Below are 21,860 nucleotides of genomic sequence, written 5' to 3' on the forward strand. Positions count from 1 at the left end.
CACTGTTCAGGAAGAAGAAGACTTAGATAATTTATTTTTATTTTTTAAAGTAGTTCTAACAAACCCATACAGCATTGTTCAACGGTGCCTTTAGACCATCACCTACATATCACATATGCAAGAAAGCACATAAAGCTATATATGGCATGAAAATAGCTTCCAGACTGATTAATTAGAAAAATCATGTTAGTTTAAAAAGTCTGTATCTGTTCATACAAGAATTTGCCCCTTCACTCAGCCCCCTGAGTTTTTCAATCTCACTCAATTTCTCTCAATTTTAAATATTTGATTTCAACATTGAAAAATACCCAAACCTGCTGGTTGCTTACCCCATGTCTTTCATATTTGAATTCTCCATTCATGTTAACTTCTTTCTTCCTTTCTCTCGTGTCCTGGTCTTCTCCACTACATCCATTTTGCTTGCATATACCACATACTACGAGTGTGCTAAAGCACTGGTACCTTGGGTGCTGTCTAATAACTGTATCAAAAACCTCAAGACTCAAAGTTTCTCCTGTTCTGATTTTGCATATACCTATAGAAAACTATATTCACGTAAATGGCACTTTACAGACAAGCAGATTTCCAGTGTCTGCTCTGCAAACCATGTGCAGAGCAGAGGCTGGATTCAAGATCCAGCCTCTTTACTAGCTTATAACATAACTTTTGCAAATAAGGTTTCTGTTCCCTGTTGCAAGATGTAGCAGTCTTATGACTACTTTAATGGGTTTTTTTCCTTCTTGCTTCACCCTTTTCCTCTAATCCAGGAATATTGTAAATCAAAGGCAACTCTGACAAAGGGGAGAGAGAATGATGCATCTGACTTCATCATTAGAAGGCTAAAGAATTATTTTATTATACTATACTATGTACATTGTATTTAAACTGAATCTGCCATCCACTCACTCTTGCTCACAACTGCTCATACTCATCTCTGATTCTCTCATGACTGTCCTGTGACAGTTCAACACACACACACACTCTCTTGGCTCTGATAGGCCAAGGGAACAAAACATCCTCACTTTAGGTAAACAATCTCCATATTGCATTCTACTTTAGCACAACACAGGCACGGCAAGCAAGATAAGAATTGTGTTTTCCTTCTTCTCTGCTTGTCTCACAGCTTCTCTCTGTTCAGAGGGCATGTGAATACCACACAGGAATTATTTTGACTGAAAGCCACAAGAAAATTAAATCAAGCAAAAAATTCCTCACAACATGTATTTGATTAAACCACCAGTAGAACACTGCAAAACAAGCAAAACTTTACACAACACAAGTGATCTTTTAGGATAATCAAGAACATTCGTATAAAATTCAAAAACAAGAGTTTTGCTACACTGCAAGAAGAAGGCATTCCTGCTATACCCGTAAACGCAGAAATGCTAAGTAACTTTTGCAAACACGCCTCTTCTCCCAATATTTTCTCCCAACAATGCATTTTGGAACTATCACCCATAGAATCATCTTTCCAAGGTTTTTTATGATGTTGTTTTCTTATGAAAACAATTCTCTCCTCCAGTATCCTCTAGCATGGCATCTTGATATCAGCTATTTGAACTACTTGATGTTATTTGGATGCTCATCTAGAAAGTTAATAAATTATCTTCAGATCTTTGTAAACAGCATCTTTAACAAGTCATAATTATGTTGTTTTGTATAAAGCTGTGGAACATAGGAACACCAGCAAATGAAGATAATTCAGTTGGGCTAGGCATCGTACAAACACAAGTCATTATAAAACAATCTCTCGCTGTTCTAGTCTCTATTTCTCTAATGGCTTGGTGGTAAAATAGCTATTCCCCAGCACACATAAGGAGAGTTATACCATTGCTCACCAATAAAACATTTCATTTTGCATAATACAGGAGGTAGAAAGTAATAATGTCTCTCATTAAGAAATTTCTTATTGGATTAGTGGATGTCATCAATCTTAAAAATGTTTGTCTCACTACATCAGAAACCCTTTCCAATTAGTACCCTCAAACTCACTTTATATAAGACACACTGCAAGGAATGGTCACACAATCTCTTTCTCCCTCAAAATACCTATGGAAATCTCTTACTGGTATTTGGACATTTGGAAGCTTACTTTCTAGCAACATCATTCACAAGGGATCACACAAGAAACCTCCACTTGAGCCACTCAATAAGGCCTGCATCTCATGGCACTCCTCCCCTGAATCCATGCAAACACACCAGATTTTCCTTCTCTATTCCACAGACATGAAATTGCCAAAATAATCTTGGCAACGCTCACAAAGTACAGAAAGCAATTTAAAAACCTCCAGCTTTTGTGGTGTACTGATGACTTTGAGCAATGTCAGCAGCACCAAAACTCAGAGTGCTAATTAATGCTGAGAACGTGCTGATTGCTACAATAAATGGCTGTTGGGTTGTGTTTGAAATTCCAGACACTGATAAGTTTAACACTGTACAGCACTCATATGAAAATGGTAAGCAATGGGATTTCCTAGGGGAGAATAATTTGTGCTAGCAGTAACAAAAGTGCTTGCATTTAATTTGACTAAGTTTTAATATCTACATAGCACAGTTATTTAAATTGTGATTACTTTGGAAAACTTTTACCCAATAATATGAATTTTAAGGATTTCTCTATATGGTTTTCTCTTCTAATTGTTCCATTGCTTTAGTGACTCCATATATTTTTTCTGCCTCACCAGACAGAAACAGACATAAGAAGAAAGAAGAAGCCATAATTAGAACCCAAGCCAATGCTACTGCTGCCTCCCACTGTGGGCTCTGTCAGCCCATCATCTTTCTCTGTGGTGCTACACAAACCCACCAGATCTTTAACTTCTGTTACTGAGAATTTTAACATATCTCTACCCACCCATGGAACCCACCATTTTTCCAGCTTCACTAGTCTATGAAAGAGAAACAGAGATTTTGACTGGACACACATCCAGAAAAAAGATCATTCTGCTCTGTTACAAAGAGAGGACTTGTTTTTGAAGAGACCACAGAAGAACAGAATAAAAAAACATGTGAATCCAGGACATTTCAATAAACAGGATAAATATATGTATTTTCCTTTACCACAGAAATTACTTACAATACAAAGTGTAATGCACAATTTCATTTATACCATAGAAGATTTTAACTCAAAATATTGATTCTTACTTGTCTTTGATAATACTGTACTTTCTATTTTGGGAATTGGGCATTCTGTTAAATCTGGAGTTATTGTATTAAAAGATACACACTTCTGTTATCTGAACTCAGTGGACACACAGGATAAAAAATGACATCAAGTGAAATAGGGAACTGTAAAGTTAAACCCTGGTCTATAAGGTATTAAAAAACCTGAATTAATTCAACACTGGATCCCAGCCTGCAGAATAAAACCCATAGCTTTTGAGGCATTCTCCTATTCCAGCATCCCTATGAGCTGAGGGATTGAGCTGATCCAGTTAGCATAAGCACTTCAGGGCACTTGCTAAAAACAATCCAGACATCCTCTGCTACCAGTGCAACATTACCAACTTCCATTTTTTACTTTTCTGACAGCTTCAAAATGCCATCCTCCAAGTGAAATCAACCATTACCCTAGCATATAGTACTTGTTTATCTTAACTAGAGGTTTATAATATCAGCCACACTTTTCTATTTTCCTACTTCAAATATGGCAAAGTAGATGCATAAGAGAAAAAGAATTTCACAGCACAGCATTTTTATCCAAACATTTAAATATTTACTTTGATTTTGTTAAATAAGGACAGAATACTAAACAACATTTATAAATAGTTTCCTTAAAGAACCCATTTTCTGCATCTCTGCCAAATATTCTGTTGCCAGGCTGCACTACAAGTCTTTTGCATTAATCAAAGACTTAATACATGCTTTGCAAAATTTCTTTTGAATAAAATATCTGAAAGGATATTTTATAAATGAGGGCAAAAAGCAACAGTGATGAACGTGCCTAATGAAAATGAATACGTCCTTATTCAAGACCCAGATAGGCGAGCCCTATTTGACTCCATAAAATCAGATTTAACTAGGAGAAGACAGCAAAGAGTGTAGTTGCTTAGATGCACATAACAGAGAGTAATAAAAGTGATAAATTCTAATTAATATGAATTTATGCAGTGTATGTGTAACCAACACTTAATCAGATTCTATCCTGGAGGATCATTTATATTTAGCAGTAATGTTTCTTTAGCATATTTTGCTTGAATAATTTTTATTCTTTGAAAAGGTGATAGAATACATTTTTTCTTAATATTCCTTTAATCTTATTCTTTAACTGAAGACCAGATAATCAAAAAGATGAATCCCCCAAAACACCTTCTACAATCAATGACAGTTTAAAAATCTTGACAGACCTCTCTCCTCAAGGATATGCAGGCACCAGCTGAACTTCACCATGCCATAACTAGGACTTAATTTTCCCTTGAAGAGGTCCTCACTGCCCTCTTTCATCATCATACATGAATTCCCTTCCTGACAGTTAGGCCTCAAGATAAAACATCTTTTTCTCATTTAGCATTTTCCCTAGCATCTAATCCTCCTCTTCAGATCATTTCTTCATAATCTCTTTAAAATCAGGAGTTTCCCAGTTACAGGCTTATCTGTCTTCAGTCTCAAGGTGCAATTAGTGCAAGGAGTCTTTACTCAGGTTTTAAAAACAAACAAAAAATTTTAAAAAGTAAATCACAAAAAAAACCCAATCAAACAAAAAAAAAAGAAGAAATACTGGAACAAATGGCGGAGTTTCACCTATGTAATGGAACAGCTCAAGATGACACAGTCCTTGAAAGGCTTGCTTTAATCAGAGGTTTGGTTAGGTAATTTTTCTCTTTCCCTCTTCCCTTCTGATAATTCCTGTCAGTGTGTATTTAGGTACAATTTGAAATGCCTGCTGGATTGCCAGTCCTAGGAAGGACTTCTGTCCTCCTCAGGCATTAATATGAGATAGGAACACTCAGTGCAGTGAAAATAGGACAGTCCTAGGGTCACACAGAGGGAAAATAAAATAGACTTTTTATTCTGTGATTTTATGAGTTTTAGGCACCAAAGATGTTAGAAAAGGAATTTCAGAACTGTTGAAAATTCCACTTTTAAAACCAAACCCTTAGAATGTAAAACCTGACAGAGATGCAATGGTACAGATGTTGCATTTGCTGCTCTCTATGGGTAAGTAGAAAACCAAGATGTTGAAAATCAGAGGAGTATTGAGACCCAAGTTCATATCAAGCAGTGAAGTGTGATTTGGTTACAAGATCCCAAAGTAACACCTTGAAACAGAAAACATTTGTTTATAAGCTCTGGAACTAGGAGGCCTTTGTGCAGCCCTCTTGCCAAGGCAATGGAACAAGAATAAATCACATACAGATACTGTTTGAAAAAGATCAAAAAGTGATTAAAAAGAGCTCTTGCCTGCAGAGTTTACAACACCCCTCTGGCCCCAGTAGAACCCACCTGGCCCCTGGTTTCATTCCAGGCCTCCACTACCCCAAAAGTACCAATGATATTCTGTATGTTGCCTACACACACATTAACAACATAAGCAGGAAAATATAGATACTTTATTGTTCTCTTCAGGAAACAATGCCTTTTTCCTATTTCCACTTTAATTTTAAAACAGCACTGTTTCCCACAGAAAGCCTATGTCAAGTTCTACCCTTGTTAAAAAGAAGGGAAAATGTCAAACTGCAACTGTTATACCAATAACCAGTCTCAGTATCAACAATTGCAGATACCTCAAATAATTCTGCAGAGCTACACCTATCTGTACTATCTGAGATCTGATCAAGTCTTTAAAACAAATAAAAATGGAAAAGGCACTGCCTCCTGGATTTTTGTCTCATGACTTCTTTTGTTACAGAGATATTAATCCAGTGCTGCATCTTCCACTTGAAAGGTGTCATGTACACTATTTCAAGCTATTGGAAGATGCAATTTTAATGTGATCAAACCTTGCAGATTTTGTGCATTCTTCAGTAATTAATCTGCATATAATATATATATATATATATATATATCTCATAGTAACTGTAGGCAAGCATTACACCCAACACCGACAGCACATAACACATCAACATGTGAATTCATTTAACAAAAACATATGAAAGAGAGGGTAGAAAGAAGTAAAAGAGACTTCTGATGGGGCAAGAAGCACCTATGCTTAGTCATTTGTGTAAAGGAATGGTAAACACAATGGTAAACATCCTGCATGATGACATGAGAGACTATGAAAAATATGCACCTACACGTAAAGGGAAAAAAGTGAAAACTTCATGGGTATCTTCATTTAAGAATCAGCAGTCATCACACTGTTCAATGCAGAACTTACAGATATAACAACATAGCCCACGGTGGGCAGTATCACAAGATCATAAGGTGTCTTTGAATATGAAAATCACAGAATGGGTGAGGCTGGAAGGGACCACAGTGGGTCATCTGGTCCAACCTCCCCACCTAAACAGGGCCATCCCAGAGCACACAGGACAGGATTGCATCCAGACAGTTCTTGAATATCTTGTGAGGGAGACTCCACAGCCCCCCTGGACAGTCTGTTCCAGTGTATGGTCACCTGCACAGTAAAGAAATTCCTCCTTGTATTCAGATGGAACTCCCTGTGCAACAGTTTCTGCCCATTGCCTCTTGTTTTATTGCTTGGCAACAATGAGAAGAGCCTTCTTCCAGTCTTGACAACTCCCCTTCAGATTAAATTCAATAATATTCAGCAAAATTCTAAAGCAAATCATAAAAGTTAAGGCAGAATAAAAATGGCATTTGAGAAACTCACAGAAGTGCAACTGTGTAGAACCTGAAGCAAACAACAGGTCACTGCAAGTGAAATCAGTTAAATCAGAGAAAGGAAATTACTCATGAACAAAACATGCCATTAACATCTTTTCAACATAAATAGTTCAACACTTGGCAGTCTGTGTCTGGCCCACACCAATATAATGACCAGTCCCCAGTTTCACAACTTCTCTTCCATGAGTGGCTAAAAGCTGCTGCTGTCTAGCTCAGATCATCAACCAGATCCACACCATGACTCAACACTGGGAATCTTGCTGTTTCATCACTTTGCTTTAGTTTATGCTAAAAAGCCAAGACGGCTTTCCCAGTGACCACACAAAATGAACCAACCGTGTATTTGGAATCGAATAAAATGGTCTGCATAGAATGGAATGAGAAAGTTTGGTGAGAAACCTAGTTCACTCACTTGAAGGTATAATCAACTATGCTCATTAAAATGTGATTCAGAACTCTGAAGATCCATTAAACACACCAGAACATCAAATACCCATTCTCTCAAGAGACCAAAAAAAGTAACAAAAGCCAAAATTTCAAAGCAGTTTCAGCTGGAGCAATAAAAATGACTCGGTGATGGCACCCATATCACAGGATGGGTGGAAATTAGAAGGGACCTCTGGAGATAACTTTTAGCTCAACTTCCCTGCTCAAAGCAGATTATTCACAACACTGTATATGTTGAATCAAAGATAACTAAACCCCCAAATGGTTAAACTGAGAATTGCAATAACCTCAGATTTTTATGGCAGTAGACTGGAGGATGGTAGTAAACAGGAAATCAGGTCCTCTGAGAGCTTTTCATGGATTGAAAGCAAACACTTGAAATTTGAATTAGAACACTCCTCCCCTCTTTCCAACAAAACAACAACAACAAAAAAAAACCCATTCAAACCCCATAAATATAAGAAAACATAAAAACAAAACTATTATTATATAAAACAAAGCATGCCTCAACTCAAACCTCATAGTCATTGCACATTATTGTCAAGGGCATCCTTAAGAAAACATAATGCAGTAAAGCAGTGTAGAAGACACAAAGTAGACATTATTTCAAAAACCTTTAGAAATAAAAACAAGACAGATGCAAGTCATGAACAGCACTTAGAAAAGCTGATGACAGACTAAATTCAATACAAAAATAGCATGGTTCTCAAAAAATGGACATAAGAGGTCCCAGAAGGCCTATAATCCAGCTAATTGCCTTGACAAAGTATCAGCCACATTCTCCTGGCCTCTCTCATTCACAGAAGAAGGAAAATATCATCTGAAGCGCATGAGCTCACTACTGTTCAGTTTTATCTCTCTGATACTTTAGCTGAACTCTTTACCTCCCACACTACATGTCACTTCAGACCACTGACCAGCAGTTCTTCCAGTTCACTTTCTCGATCCTCCCACGACTGGAGGGAGGGAAAACAAAAGAATTCAATACACAGCTGAAAAAAAGAGCGCAAAAATTTAATTTGGAGCCAAACACAGATGCAGTGTCTTATTCACTGCATCTTGCCTTTCATCATCTAAAAAGAGCCACTCTTGTTTTTCATTACTTGTTTTTCATCTTGCTTCCATTTCATCACTGATGTTATGGCTGCAGTATTTCTTACTGCAGGCAAAACAGGAGAGGGATGTCACAGAAGAAAAGATGAAGGGAAGAGCTAGCTCTTCATCAGGCAAAGTAATTGGATCATACCTGTCCTACACAAAAGTTTCTTAAGAGCAGTCTTTGCCAGGAAGGGAAAAGGGGGGTGAAGACAAAAGCCAAGACAGTTTCCTTGGTGCCGGTTTAGCTGACATTACTTCAAAGCATGTGCACCATGTGCAAAGTAAGTGGAGTTAAGTCCATAGCAAACTGATTGCACGTGTTCTTAAGTAGTAGTTCACAAGAATTATTATTATCCTCAAACTATGTTACTGTTTTAACATTTTTAAATACAATCCATTACACTGCTAAATGGAGACAATAATAAAATGCTGGAGAGTTTATTCTGCTGATGCCTAGCAACTTAGGGTAAATGTGAAATGCTTTATGAAAATGTTATATTATTACTGTGCCTTTCCATAAACCCGTGGATACATATCACCTCTTTTTAAGTGTGTGTTGAACATTTACAGATCTGTAATGGAACTGTAAATTTGTTTTAATTTGTCAACAGTTTAAAGGGAAAAAAGGTCACTGTCATTGTGTAACCCATCTTGCAGTCAGAAGTGAAAGTTGCAAAGGATTTTCCCTTCTTCAGATTTCTCTTTCTAGTGTTATTGGAAAGCTTGTCTTCTTGTTTAAATGAATTTCCTTTTAATCTCCTCTCTGAGCAGCTGGATAGATGGAGCCTCTTAAAAAATTCAGGATATCACTGTAATTGTAAATTGATCTGCTTCTGTGGCAGAAAGCAGTGTCCCTCCATCTAGCAAAGAGACTGTTGTCTCCAAGTTATTTTTCAGAAAAATGATTAATTTGCAGTCTTTCCTATTATTGTATTACCCTTTAATGAAAAAACACTTTTTAAACAAATCTACTACTTTTTGGATTGTTTTGTTCCTGGCAACATATAGGAAAGTAAGCTAACTGCCAAAGCCAATGTGAAATATTTCCCAGTCAGAAATTTTTAAATTTCCTAAATGAGAGTTTGATTCTACTTACATATGAGCTGCAACTCTATCAAGACAACTAAAATGCACATATTCATCACTGCTTAAGTCCTGAATTAATGTAATATATTAACAGACACAGGAAAATTCCCCACTGATTTTTAATGCAGAGTTAAGGTTGAAACACTGTTATGACTATGCAATCTTTAAAACAGACACGTAACTCATTAGGATCAAAGTAGGGGAAATTATCCATCTACTGTGGTGCTGAATCCACATAGCCTATTTGCCTTTGGCTCTTTGGTTATGAGATCTGGCATCACTTGGATTATTTCACCTAATCCATCATTAGCTTTCACGTGTCCTATATACCATGGAATAAACCTAAATTTAACAAACCCAACTCCCCATCAATTACCACGCTGAATATATTACATATCAGCACAGGACACAAAGATTAAATGTGCTGAATCACATCTTTCTTTGTGAAAATTCAGTATGTTTAGAGCACTTTTAACGATGCTGACTCCAATTGTAATAATTGTTCCTTCTCATTGATGACAGGCACTAATGCTCTGACCTTTATGTGCAACACAGAGCTGCTAAACAGAATTAAAAACATATAAGAGATCCCAGTAACAGTGGCACAGACTAAAATGTGGAGCTTTTTTAATTGCAATATGTGCCTGGAGGGTGGAATCCTGTAAAATGACCTATTTTCCCCCTATAATCCCGCCAGCAAACATTAGTTATTTTAGATTAACTTTCTCCCTCCACATACACAAAGCACACAAAAAGGTCATTACTTACAACAAAAAACTCAACACGCTGCTGCTGCGTTATCACCCTGACTTACCGGTCTTCCACAAATACACGGACGAAGTTTGAAATTCACTTTGCGCCCGGGTGTCCCAGCTCGCCAGCAGCAGCACCAGCAGCAGCATCCCGAGAGCTGCCCCGCGGCGGGCGGGAGCCCCCGGCCCGCGGAGCGCAGCGCTGCCCCCGCTCAGCCCCATGCCGCCCGCAGCCGCTCCCGAGCCGCCGCCAAACCTTCCGCACACGATCCTCCCTGCTCAGAATCTCCTCGCGGGGAGAGAGGGACCGCAAGGCTCTCTCCCGCCGCTGTGCATGGCAGTGCGGAAGGAGAAGCTGTTTAACACCAGGGAACAATAGAGTCTGCTCCGGCTGCCGCTGCAGCTCCCCGTGCCGGTACGGTCGCTGCTCCACGCTCTTCCATTCAGCGCTTATAGCAGTTTTCCATCAGCTAAAAGCGAGACAGCTGTCCGCAGGGGGCTCCAGCTGACTGAGCAGGTTATCTTGCTCTGGGAGGCAGCAGCAGTCATTTACACCAGCTGGAGAGAGTGAGAGACAGAGAAACAGGGATGAGGAGAAACACAAATAGCCCAGCGCTGTAATCTCAGTGCAGAGTGACTGCAAGAGGCTGGCTTCCCAGACACGTCTCTCCCCGGAATATCCCAAATGATACACACTAAGAAGAAAAGAAGAAATCATCATCAGACATGCTTCAGAAACACAAGTCATTCGACCTGAACAGATATAAACAGAGCAATATATAACAATTAAGAGAGCATCAGACATTTGTCCTGGTAATACCGTGTACGCTGCATTAACCATTTTGTAAACAACAAAAAAATAAGTGATTACACATGCATTGAACAGACAATTAAGACCATATGAAGGCAAATTGAAGAAAATGTAGAAAAAAAATTAAAAACACTACCTTGTCTTGCATATATTTATCAAATCTATTTCAGGTAATGGCATACAGCTATCTGCTCTGAGCAAAGATTAATATGTGTGTATGATAATGTGTATGTATGTGTAAGCCCATCACTTCTGTGGTAGATGAAGTGTGCACATAATATATAACACAAGATAACATCCTTTCTTATCCAGCAAGTATGTACACATATATACATGCATAAACGTCAACTGTGTAATTTAAAATAATTTGAAGATCAAGTTATCAATCATTTTACATATGAAAGTATGCAGGCTACATTAGGCTGTCAAGATGGTACAAAAACGTGGAGAGAGACAAAGCTTTTTAAACAGGGATCTTTATCTCTCCCACCCACTAAGCAGTGAACAGACACTGTAACAAGCCTAAAGATTGGGCTTCTGACACCTATAAACTGGGAAGCAAATGAGGAATTTAAAAGAAAACCAATATTATATTCAGAGAGTTACATTAAAAATGCAAACAAAAAATACACAGTAAGAGCACAGGACCCAGAGTTGAAAAATGATGGAGCTATTGTTGTTTAAAGAAGAAACCTTCAGTCAAGCTCTCTTGGGACGCCTGTCATTTTGCACAACCTTCCCAGACTCAGCCTTTTCACATGCATTAGATTAAAATCAGTTGTGATCAAATAATTCCCAAGTCCTTGCCTGTTTAAATATTCTGACATCAGAGCAAATTAGCAATGTTGAAGGTTGCAAATTTGTCTTTGTTTACTTTCCACTCTGTTACGCCTCTAAGAGGGAATTAAAGGCTCAGGGAGCTATAGCACCATGAGGCTGTGATTAAGAGAGATAAGCAAGTGTGGATTACTGTTCCTCAGCTGTTGAAAAACAGGCAACAATCAGGAGATTATAGGTTGATAAGGGATACATAGAAAGCCATGATCTTAACAAATTTATAGCATCCTGATCCAGAACTTGTACCCTCAGCTAAAAGCACTTCAGGAGATACATTTTATTCACTTCTACATCATGCTGTATTAGCTTTAGAAAGCATGGTTTCCTCTTCAGCCTTTGCCTTGTACTAGAGAGAACACTGATATAAACCAAAATTCTTTCTGAGTTCGTTGATTTACATCAATTTTAAAGCTACATCTGTGTTTAAGCTAATCACACACCCACATTATTTAACAGGCTGTGCAGAGGGACTTGAGAATATTCAACATAATAAAAACAATGCCAGCTTCACAATTTATGAAAAGTAGGATTCAGAATCTAAGGGTTTGAAGAAGTTTTAAAAACCTCAGGAAATCTACAATAATAGCTGTATTTACTTGCGTACTTAAAACATAGGTAGGTTATATATTCCTTTGAAAAATTAAGAGTAAGCATTGGCTTTTTAGCCAGAGCTATGCATGAGAGAAAGACTCAAGTTTATAGAGAGACTGGGGGAAAAGGCACCCTTTTCAGAGTTATTAAATACAATGGATTCTATCTGGAATTTTTAATGAATGTGTAAAGAAAGCCTCTGAGAATATTTTGCACGTGACTCAGATCATCTGGAAACATCATCAGGGAACAGATCATCCATGTAGTTGGCACAATGAATCAAAGTGGGTTTTGACAGCAGAACAAAGCAGCATCATGAGAGAGGGTAAGCACATGTACACAAACACTCAAATATTTTCTTATATTTGTGCAACTATAGAATTCCATATTTCAAAACCATTAAATATAGATTATCAAAGTAAAATATTTTCACACTACTTTTTATGGGTTTACCATTTTATCAGTCACAAAATCAATGAACCACAAAAGAATAATTCCACTTTTTGGGTTTTTTTTTATTTTGTCAGAAGATATAATAATTTAAAACTGTTCAGAAATAGATCACAGTAGAGACAAAATGGAAGGAATATTTATTATTTGTGTGTATGGAAAAAAAGTATTTGTGTGTATGGAAAAAAAAAAGATTTCTGAAGAGCTCATTTTGGGATCCACTCAGTTGCTTATGCCTTACATGCAGTCATCTTTTACTCAGGATGGGGAAAGGCCAGTGATTCCCCAGGCCAAAGAGCAGGCTGGTGTCTGAAGATACAAACACCACCAACAACCTCCCCAACCTAACTGCAGGAATTAGACTGCTCAAACAAGAGGGAATATATCCTGATTTTAAGTTTCAGTGGCTGTCAGCATGCCTTTCTGGGAATGCTGCTCTTAGCCATTTCCAGTGTACCTGATGCCCTATTATCCTCTCCCATTTGCTACAGTAAACATGGACCCTCCCTCCAGTAAACAATGCACTGTTTCCAGCCTACTGGTAATCTTCAAATATATATTTAACAATCATAATTTATCAGTTGTTTATGGCTTAGACATTCCCAAATAAATGGTTAAGTATTTATGAGAAGAAGCTTGTAGATAAAGCATAGAAATGAACTACAATTGACATTAGTATGCATATCACAATCTTAATAGTGCAATTGTTGCTCCTTAGAGCACCAACATGTGAGCCTGAAGAGATACAATTATATATTTAGACTTAGAGGTGGCACTTGGGGTTATGGTTTAGTGTGGACTAGGCAGAGATAGGTCAGTGGCTGAACTCCATGATCTTAAACATCTTTTCCAAACTAAATAATCCTATTATTTTATTTGAGGCAAAACAGCTACAAGAAGTATGTAAATTACTCAAACAAATCATTGACAACTTAGCACCTTTTCATTTCTCTTCAAAAAGTATAACTAACATCAAAGACCTTTATCAAAATGACAAAGTGTTAGTCATGAAATATTCCAATAACTTTGGTCACATTTCCTAGCATTAAAGAGTTAGAGGATGACAAAGTAAGCATGAAATACCTTTTATTTTTTGGAGAGGCAAATGGTAAGATAAATATTTCAATACAGAATCAGGCTGGCAGTATTCCTCTGCTACTAGGCAGTCCCATGCTCACACCCTTCTTTTCATGAAAAGCCATGAATCAAAGCTTCAGGATCATATTACCTTATATCCTGATGATGCTGTATTTCTACACATAGTAAGGCCAAAAAGCATGCAAAGACTTCTAAATATATACACATATTTGTTGCTAGACTAAGCAATTCACAACAAAGAGCAATGCTTTCTTCTGCCTTCAATTTCAGACTGATCAAAACAGAAATCTTTAGAGAAGTTTCAGGCAATTTTTATAGATCTATATAAGATGTTGTTTTACAAACTCTACAACTGCACTCCACTACACCATCTCTGCTGCATGAGTACTAGACTAGTACAAAAAAATCCCCCAGAATGAATACTAGAATAGCCTAAATTCTAGAGAGTGAAAAATGTTTTATTTCTTGTGCAGAAAAGTGAAAGTCCTCTTCATCTGAACTGTGCTAGTTTTGATTGATGTCCAAGACCTTTCCCCCTCTCTTAGGTATGAAAATAACAAATATTGCCAAAAACAACTAAGTCACCTATCTCCTATTCATTTAGCTCTATGGTTATAAGGAGTTTGTAGTCCTTTTGTAGTCAATGCCCACTGGATAATAGAGTAGCAAATATTTCTGATTAGTATTCTAAATTTGTAACATGCTGATCTGGTTCTGTTGCCATATGAGGTAGGATGTCCTTGGATATATCCATTTCATGGGATGCAGTGACATGGTTGCCCCACTAAGTTTTAGAGAAGTTACGAAGGTACAGTGTGTTCCCTTATATGCATATTTCCTTGTAATATCAATGATCCAAATAATTCACAGTTAAAAGAAGCTTTTGTTCTCTTCATTCCCTGACAAATTCATGGGCCAAAAATTCTAGTTCTGCACTGTGTGAGAGCCTGACATTCATGAAGATATTTTACTACAGCTGCAAGCATATTGTAATCATTCTCTTCAGATGGGATCTGCTAGAATTTTGTTAGATATTGACTACTTCAGGATGGAATAAGCTGCACAGCATTAAGAACTCTTAACCAGATTCAGAAGGAGTCTCATATTTTTCTTTATATCAATGCTAAGGATCCGCGTCAGGGAAGCCACAAAAATATGCTAAAAATGAAAAATAAAAAAAAAATGCTAATTTTTCAAAATATGCCTGCTCCAGTCTTTAAGTCCAAAACTGCACATGCTGTGCAAAACTTGCAGCTGAAGTTATTGTTTAGGAATCCTAAACATATGGCCTCTAGGTGTCACACTCGACCACGTCATGCTATTGGAAATTTCTATTTTGCTTTCAAAGCAGGTAAGAGGTCTTGATTTTACCCTTTCAGGGTTTTTATGCCACATCCCCTTTGTAAACTTGCAATTTTTAAACAAACTAGCAAAAGCCACCCAGCCTCTTTCATACAAGTAGTACAATTATTTATGGTTTTCCCAGAACAACTGTTTTTGCAAACATTAGAGGTATCACAATGCCTGTCTGTTAAATTTGTTTAGCATTTGTTTAGCATTACATGTACAAAGTGACTGGAGTATATTAATAATGCACACTTAAACTCTTCAGTGTTTCCTGATTACTACAAAAGAATTGCCACAAGACAGTTATTTTTGAAAAATTATTGAAGATTCTACTTACATGAATGATTAGAAACATCTCATCATCTAGTTCTGGTTTTATAAATTCTTTGCTTTTATTAAGTTAAGACAGCAATTCTTGGACTGATATATGGTTTTTTAAGGATTTATTGTTTCATTATACTGGAGGGTGAAGAGTGGTGTTTGTTTGGTTTTTAATCTATTTCATAGCTAGACATTTTCATAGCTATTCTTTCATTGGTATAGGCTGGGTTTTTTAATTGCAAAAAAAACCCAAAACCTGTAGGCAACAAAATCAACATCTTTGGCACAAAAAACTCACAGAAACCAAGTATTCTTTGTAAGGAGAGCACACTGAGGTACAGCCAGGAATTATGTCTCGAACTGCTTGTTGGGAGATCAAGCTAGAAGAATTCAAGTAAGAAATCAATGAATTTATCAAGGAGGGCACTCAGTTTTGGATCAAGATACATGGTGAAAAACCGTATTTACCATCTTTATTTTCAAGAAAAATGTTCGTTTTGACTTGGTAATGTAACCAAAGGTTACTGGGCTAAACAGATCAATATCATGGTGAAATGCAATGGTCCAAGAACTGAAGAAGGTCAGATTAAACTGCCTAATTTTACTTTCTGGCTTTAAACTGTGAATAAATATTGTCCTTTCTGCTCAAATTACATTGACTTCAATGCCAACCACATGAAGAAGATCCTATCCAAAGATGAGAACTGACTGGGAAGATCAAATCTGGTTCCATTACTTTTTCTGCCTTAATAAAAAAGGGAAAAAAAACCACATGAGGAAATGGTGAAATTTTCACTTAAAAACTTTTGGTAACCCCTGTTTTGGGGTTAATTTGATTTGTGCTGGGAATGATCAGTGTGCTCTTCCCATCACAACCTCCAAAGGGAAGCCTGCACAACCTAGAACCTCCTCTGTAGCTGTGATCCCAGTCTGCAGTTGCTTCAGAGTGCTGAGGGGAAACAAAATAAGATTGGGTACAAAAGTGGAACATAATGGTGGCCTCTAAGTCACTAGGATAGAAAGCTTGGAAAATAGTGATAGGAAGAGCCAAGAAAACAGGCTGAAATCAGGATAAGAAACCTAACTGGAGGGAAAAAAAAGACTGCAAGGAAGTAGGGACAACCAGAATTTGTGCGGGTGTGCTATAAAATGGTTATTCTTTTAATGCATTAGTCCTGTATCTACAGTTTGTATAGGGTATGTGAATCAGACTGCACACAGAATGGAGCATTTTTAATCTAACTTTAGTTACTTCAGTTTCAAAGGGCCCAATAGGGACTGCACTAATGGACAAAACAAACCAACCCAGTTGATCATAATTGCCATTTGCTTTTTAACTCCAAGCCCATTATACTAGATTTTTCAAGAGGTAACCAAAATACAGCATTTTAATGGATCTTTCCAAGTCAAATCTGTTCCTCCAGTGAGCGCATGTATTTTTGAAATTTGTGTTCCTAAAATCAATGGGAACAGCTAGCCCTCATGTCTAGCATGAACTTAGACTGAAAATAAATGTTTGTCTAGACAACAGGCTCACTGGAGAAAAACAGTGGTAAAAACTCATAGTTTTAAATGCAAATAAGTAAAATTATTTGCAGGACCTGAAGAGCAGGCAGGGAGATTTCAAAGACACAATAGAGAGGTAAGTACTGAAATCCCTGGCAAAAGGGGAACAGAAAGAGAATGAAATAAACAAAGAAAATCAGTGCCCATTATTGTGTTTGAAAATCCTCTCAAGGGAGAGCTTAGTAATATGCACATACCAAATCACCTTAAACAAAAGCCACCTTCAGTCAATTTTAAAGCTTTTCCTTATTAAAATCCTATTGATTGATCATTCTTCATCTAAATGTCTGACAAGCCAATTTCCATTTTCAAGGAGGGAAATGTTGGTCTTCTTTTCAGGCCATAAATCACTCAAACATTCTGTTATCAATTCTCAAATTAGTTAAGTAATACAAATTAATAAGAAAATTAAACAAGGCTGATTTCTTTATTGAGTTGTTTCATTGGTGCAGCTTTTTATAACTTAACCAATACATTCAGTGATTTCCAGAAATGCACAGACTCAGTAGTAGTGGCAAACACAATATAGGTGGAAATAGCTTTTAATAACTTGTTAACTTCTTAAGAGTCCTAATTTAGCTTGCCAAAAGTACAGCTGTGTGTTTTGTGCTGGCTTTAACAGAACAGTAATCAAGAGGAATGTAACTTTAGTAAACTGATTAATGTATCTCACACCATTCAGACACAGGGTAAGTTGAGGTGAGATTTAAACCATTCTAAACTAATAAATAAGGTTCAGTTGGGAGTTGCTCACTTAATAAGCCCTAAGATAGAACCCTATTTTATCATCAATAATAATACTTTGCAGAATAGTAGGTTATAATAAAGTTACAGCCCTAAACATGGCATCTCAAAATCTCAAAATAAAACCTGTAATGCTATACTTATACTGTCAAAAAGCCTCTGTAATGCTATCTAAAACTTCACAAGTCTGTTCCATCTATCATACTTGCATTCTATGGTAGTTGCTTTAACTGGTAGATGGAAGGCAAATCTGTTCCTACTGATCAATCTTACTATTGAAAACTATAGGTTACTCATTAAAGTCAACTCTGGAGCAAACTACAATGCAAAAAGTAAGTAAGTCTAAATAAGGAAGGCCACAAAGTTAGCAAATTCTAAGTGCATATTAATCAAAGCAAGTTATAATTTCAGAACACACAAACTTCAAAATTCTGATCTGTGTTAACAAAAACTTCCATTCTCCTAAGTGCTGCCTTTTCTTCCTCCTGGGCTGCTGAGCACCATCCTCACCTCCATTTCATTACAACAATATTTCTATGGCAAAATAAAGCAAGTAGCCAAACCTGTGCACCAAGATACCTGATATCATAACCACATATAACTTAATTTTCTACATATACATCACAATGCATTTAATACATTCTGTGTGCTGCTGAAAAATGTATCCTAAATTATCAGTATTAGCATTGCAACTAAAGCCTCATTAAAAGGGATCAAACCAAGCTTAAGGTGATGTGACACTTTCAGGATGGGAAAAACCTTCATAAAATTGGCAACATTCCTTTTCGCTGTGATGACAAAAGACAATATAAGTGTTTTCTCCAATCATTATTACATTTGGGTATCTGAAAATAGGATTAAAAGTTTTCCAATTAACTGTTAGTGTGAGCTCTGGTACTTCCATGAGATTCAAAACCAACCTTGGTCTAAATAAACAACAGTGGCATCTATACACTGCAGAATATAACACAGCTTCATTTGATATACTGCTCATTGAAGGAAGAAATGGTGTGGAGGAGATTCTCAGTGACTGAACTATTATTGAAATATTATAGAAACTTGCAAAGCAGTTGTCTCTAGATCAGCATGCAGTTCGGTTGTTACCACCCAGTTAGACGAATAGAGCACGATTTGCCTGGGACAAGGAAATTTAATTTACACAGATAAAGTGAGGTGGAGAGCATTAAAAATTCGAAGCATGACTTTGAAACCATCATGGCAATGCTTGAATGATGCTGAGTTCAGGTAAACAGATAGACATGATTTACCAGGGCCAAAAAAAAAAAAATACATCATGTATGAAGCAGAAGCCAAACTTCACATAAAAAACCTGTTTCCCAGATGTATCAATAGGAAAAAAATAAGTCATTATGCTTTCACATTAATGATTTAAATACACATATTAAAATTCATATGTTAACTAGATACTAACACAATTTATGTCAGCTTAAATTCTCTTAGCCTCCATGTATAAATACAGATACAACACACAACTTCAGTTGTCTGGCTGATATATCAGTGCCTATGTATAAGGTTACTTTTCTAAGACATCCCACACAGTGAAAAGAAAATAGCAAATTTTGCAATATGTTGCTAAAGTACTCTCACCACCAGGTCCACTTCCACCCACTTCCTGCAGACACTTCTACATATGCTCAAATATTAATTTCTCCAACAGGCAGATTGGTTCAGAGGTATTTTCAATCCTTAAATATGTTCAAAACATATTACTATAATATTACTATTTAGTATTTTTCTTTATCAACTTCAAAAACAAATAATTCAGAGTTTTGCATGAATATGAAGATAACAAAAAATACATTCTGCTTCCTCCAAGGGCTGTTAGAAAAGCATTATAAGGAGCCATCTTTGGAAACCTTGGAGGATAACTGAAAGTAAAATCCCCAGATCATTGTAGTCCTTCCTTCTTTCTACAGATATACAAGAAAAACCATAAGATATGTAGAAGTTTGCCCAAATCGGATTATTGTACATGGTCTTATCTAAAGGAAGTTATATATCTTATGGTCTCTGATTGCATCTTGAATACTGAAACTCACTGAATAGCAGGACACATTGTACAGGAGGGTGCAATTCAATAAATTCATCTCCTGTAAAGCTACAGGGTTGCCATAGCAAAGTAATATACTGACAGGATTCAGGAAAGAGCCATTATGTCAAACACTTTAAACATGCATATGCCTACACCAAATCCCCTCTCTGTCAATAATTGGTTGACTGGCAGTCAAAAAAATGCTTGATTTCCAACCTTATGAATCAAATTTTTTTTCCTTTAATATAAAACTTAACTATATTGAGTTATTTGATTGCAGTGGTCTCTGAGAAAGATTATTCTTGATTTGCAGATAGGCAGTTTGACAGGGCTTCCTCTAAACTCCCAATGCTTAATTTTCATATCTGAAGGGACTGGTGAAGTACAATAAAGGTTCCTTGCTTCTGTTAAGAGTTCAGGCTTTTGACTTCATATTCTAAGTCTTCTAAGTGCATACATAATTTTTACACAGGGAAGAACCACACACCTTGAATCTTTGGTGGAAAGGAGGAAAAAAATCTTCCAATCTCTCTTGCATGTATGAATGATGAAAATTGCTATTATCTTTGATCAGGACAAAATATCCTCTTTCCACCAAACTTTTAAAATTATCAAGAACATCTATTACGGGGAGGTTTTCACAGGGCTGTCTTTGTAAGGAATTCTACAGGAAGAAAAATAATTGAAATGTTAATAGAGAATGGCATTTTCACTACATTCATGGTTGGTACATAATTCAGAAATCCACTCATTTTTTTTCCCATTTGAAAAAAAAATTGCAATAATTCCCTTTCTCTTCTGTGTTTCATATTTTATTTCAGGTTCCCATGCTTATGCTAATCTGTAATTTCAAGTAGTGATCTTCACACAATATCATAATGAAGCAATCAAAAATTAGTTTCTTTGGCTTTGTATAATGGAATACAGAAGACTCTATTCATTTGATTTCAGAATGGATCATTAGCCACTGTATTCTTAAACCATTTAAGAAAAATAATTTGAAATCAAACAATAAATAAACCTAATGCATACCTCTAAGCAGAAAGTAATTAAAACAGATAGCAAACATTTGCTTTATTGTTTCTTTCCCCCCTAAATTATGATTTTTGCAACAGTTCTTAAAAGGCTTTCACTTAAACTGCACTGCAAAAAATGAGATCATATTCATTGTATGCTCTTCATTAACTCAACTGATGGTGTTTTAATTCCTACAACATACAGAGTCTGATGTTCTTTTTGTAATTTGACATAGCTAGAGTGTGCTGAGAATAATTAGCTTCACTATCACAGAACAAATGGTTTCTTTGCAAAGCACACACACCATTTTTTAACAAAGATTATTGGAAAACTTTGAAGGTATTTCTTTCCTTACACAGAAACAACTCTTTCATTATTAATTAACTTTTCTGTATCCTGATTTTCCCTAATGAACTAAAAATCCATGTTCTATCTGCTGGTAAACACTAAGAACTAAAAGATAAGAAATGACACTTAGCACAAGCGTTATGTCTGCTCTACTGAAACACATTGGATTATAAACAGTAAATGCAATTTAAAAGACTAAGGATTAATCAGAGGGACAACAGCAAGGAAATTCATTACAACTTACCAATTCATTACAATTTCACTACAGATTATTAAACTATGATGGCATATTGCCTATGACTCCCCATAGAAAGCCAAACATCACACCTATAGTTTGGTGAACATATAATGTTAACATATGTGGGTATATAAATGAGGTCAAACGTTTACAATATTCAAAAAAATTGTTCTATTCAATCTATTCTCAGAACTACAATATGATATCCACGTGACATATGAAAATGTGCTTTATGTTAAAATGTTACGAACATCAGTACAGGTCATGAAT

General features: G+C 36.5%; 1 protein-coding gene and 1 long non-coding RNA gene across 3 annotated transcripts in view; both read right to left on the minus strand.

The window, feature by feature from the left end:
* The window catches only part of THSD7A (thrombospondin type 1 domain containing 7A), a 191,198-nt gene extending 180,801 nt beyond the window's left edge, over positions 1 to 10,397 (minus strand). The window contains exon 1 of the mRNA XM_054273356.1: positions 10,232 to 10,397. Coding sequence (XP_054129331.1) covers positions 10,232 to 10,391 — 160 coding nt within the window. The 5' untranslated portion in view covers positions 10,392 to 10,397. The remainder of the gene's footprint in view (positions 1 to 10,231) is intronic.
* A 19-nt stretch (positions 10,398 to 10,416) lies between these two features.
* Positions 10,417 to 21,860, minus strand: part of LOC128935211 (uncharacterized) — a 76,673-nt gene continuing 65,229 nt past the window's right edge. For both annotated transcript variants that reach the window (XR_008482936.1, XR_008482937.1), the window contains exon 3: positions 10,417 to 10,727. This is a non-coding gene — a long non-coding RNA (uncharacterized LOC128935211). The remainder of the gene's footprint in view (positions 10,728 to 21,860) is intronic.

The sequence above is a fragment of the Melozone crissalis genome, unplaced genomic scaffold, assembly GCF_028551555.1.
Source record: "Melozone crissalis strain CALT ecotype California unplaced genomic scaffold, PUWL_Pcris_2 ptg000016l_1, whole genome shotgun sequence".
NCBI classification, from domain to species: Eukaryota; Metazoa; Chordata; class Aves; order Passeriformes; family Passerellidae; genus Melozone; species Melozone crissalis.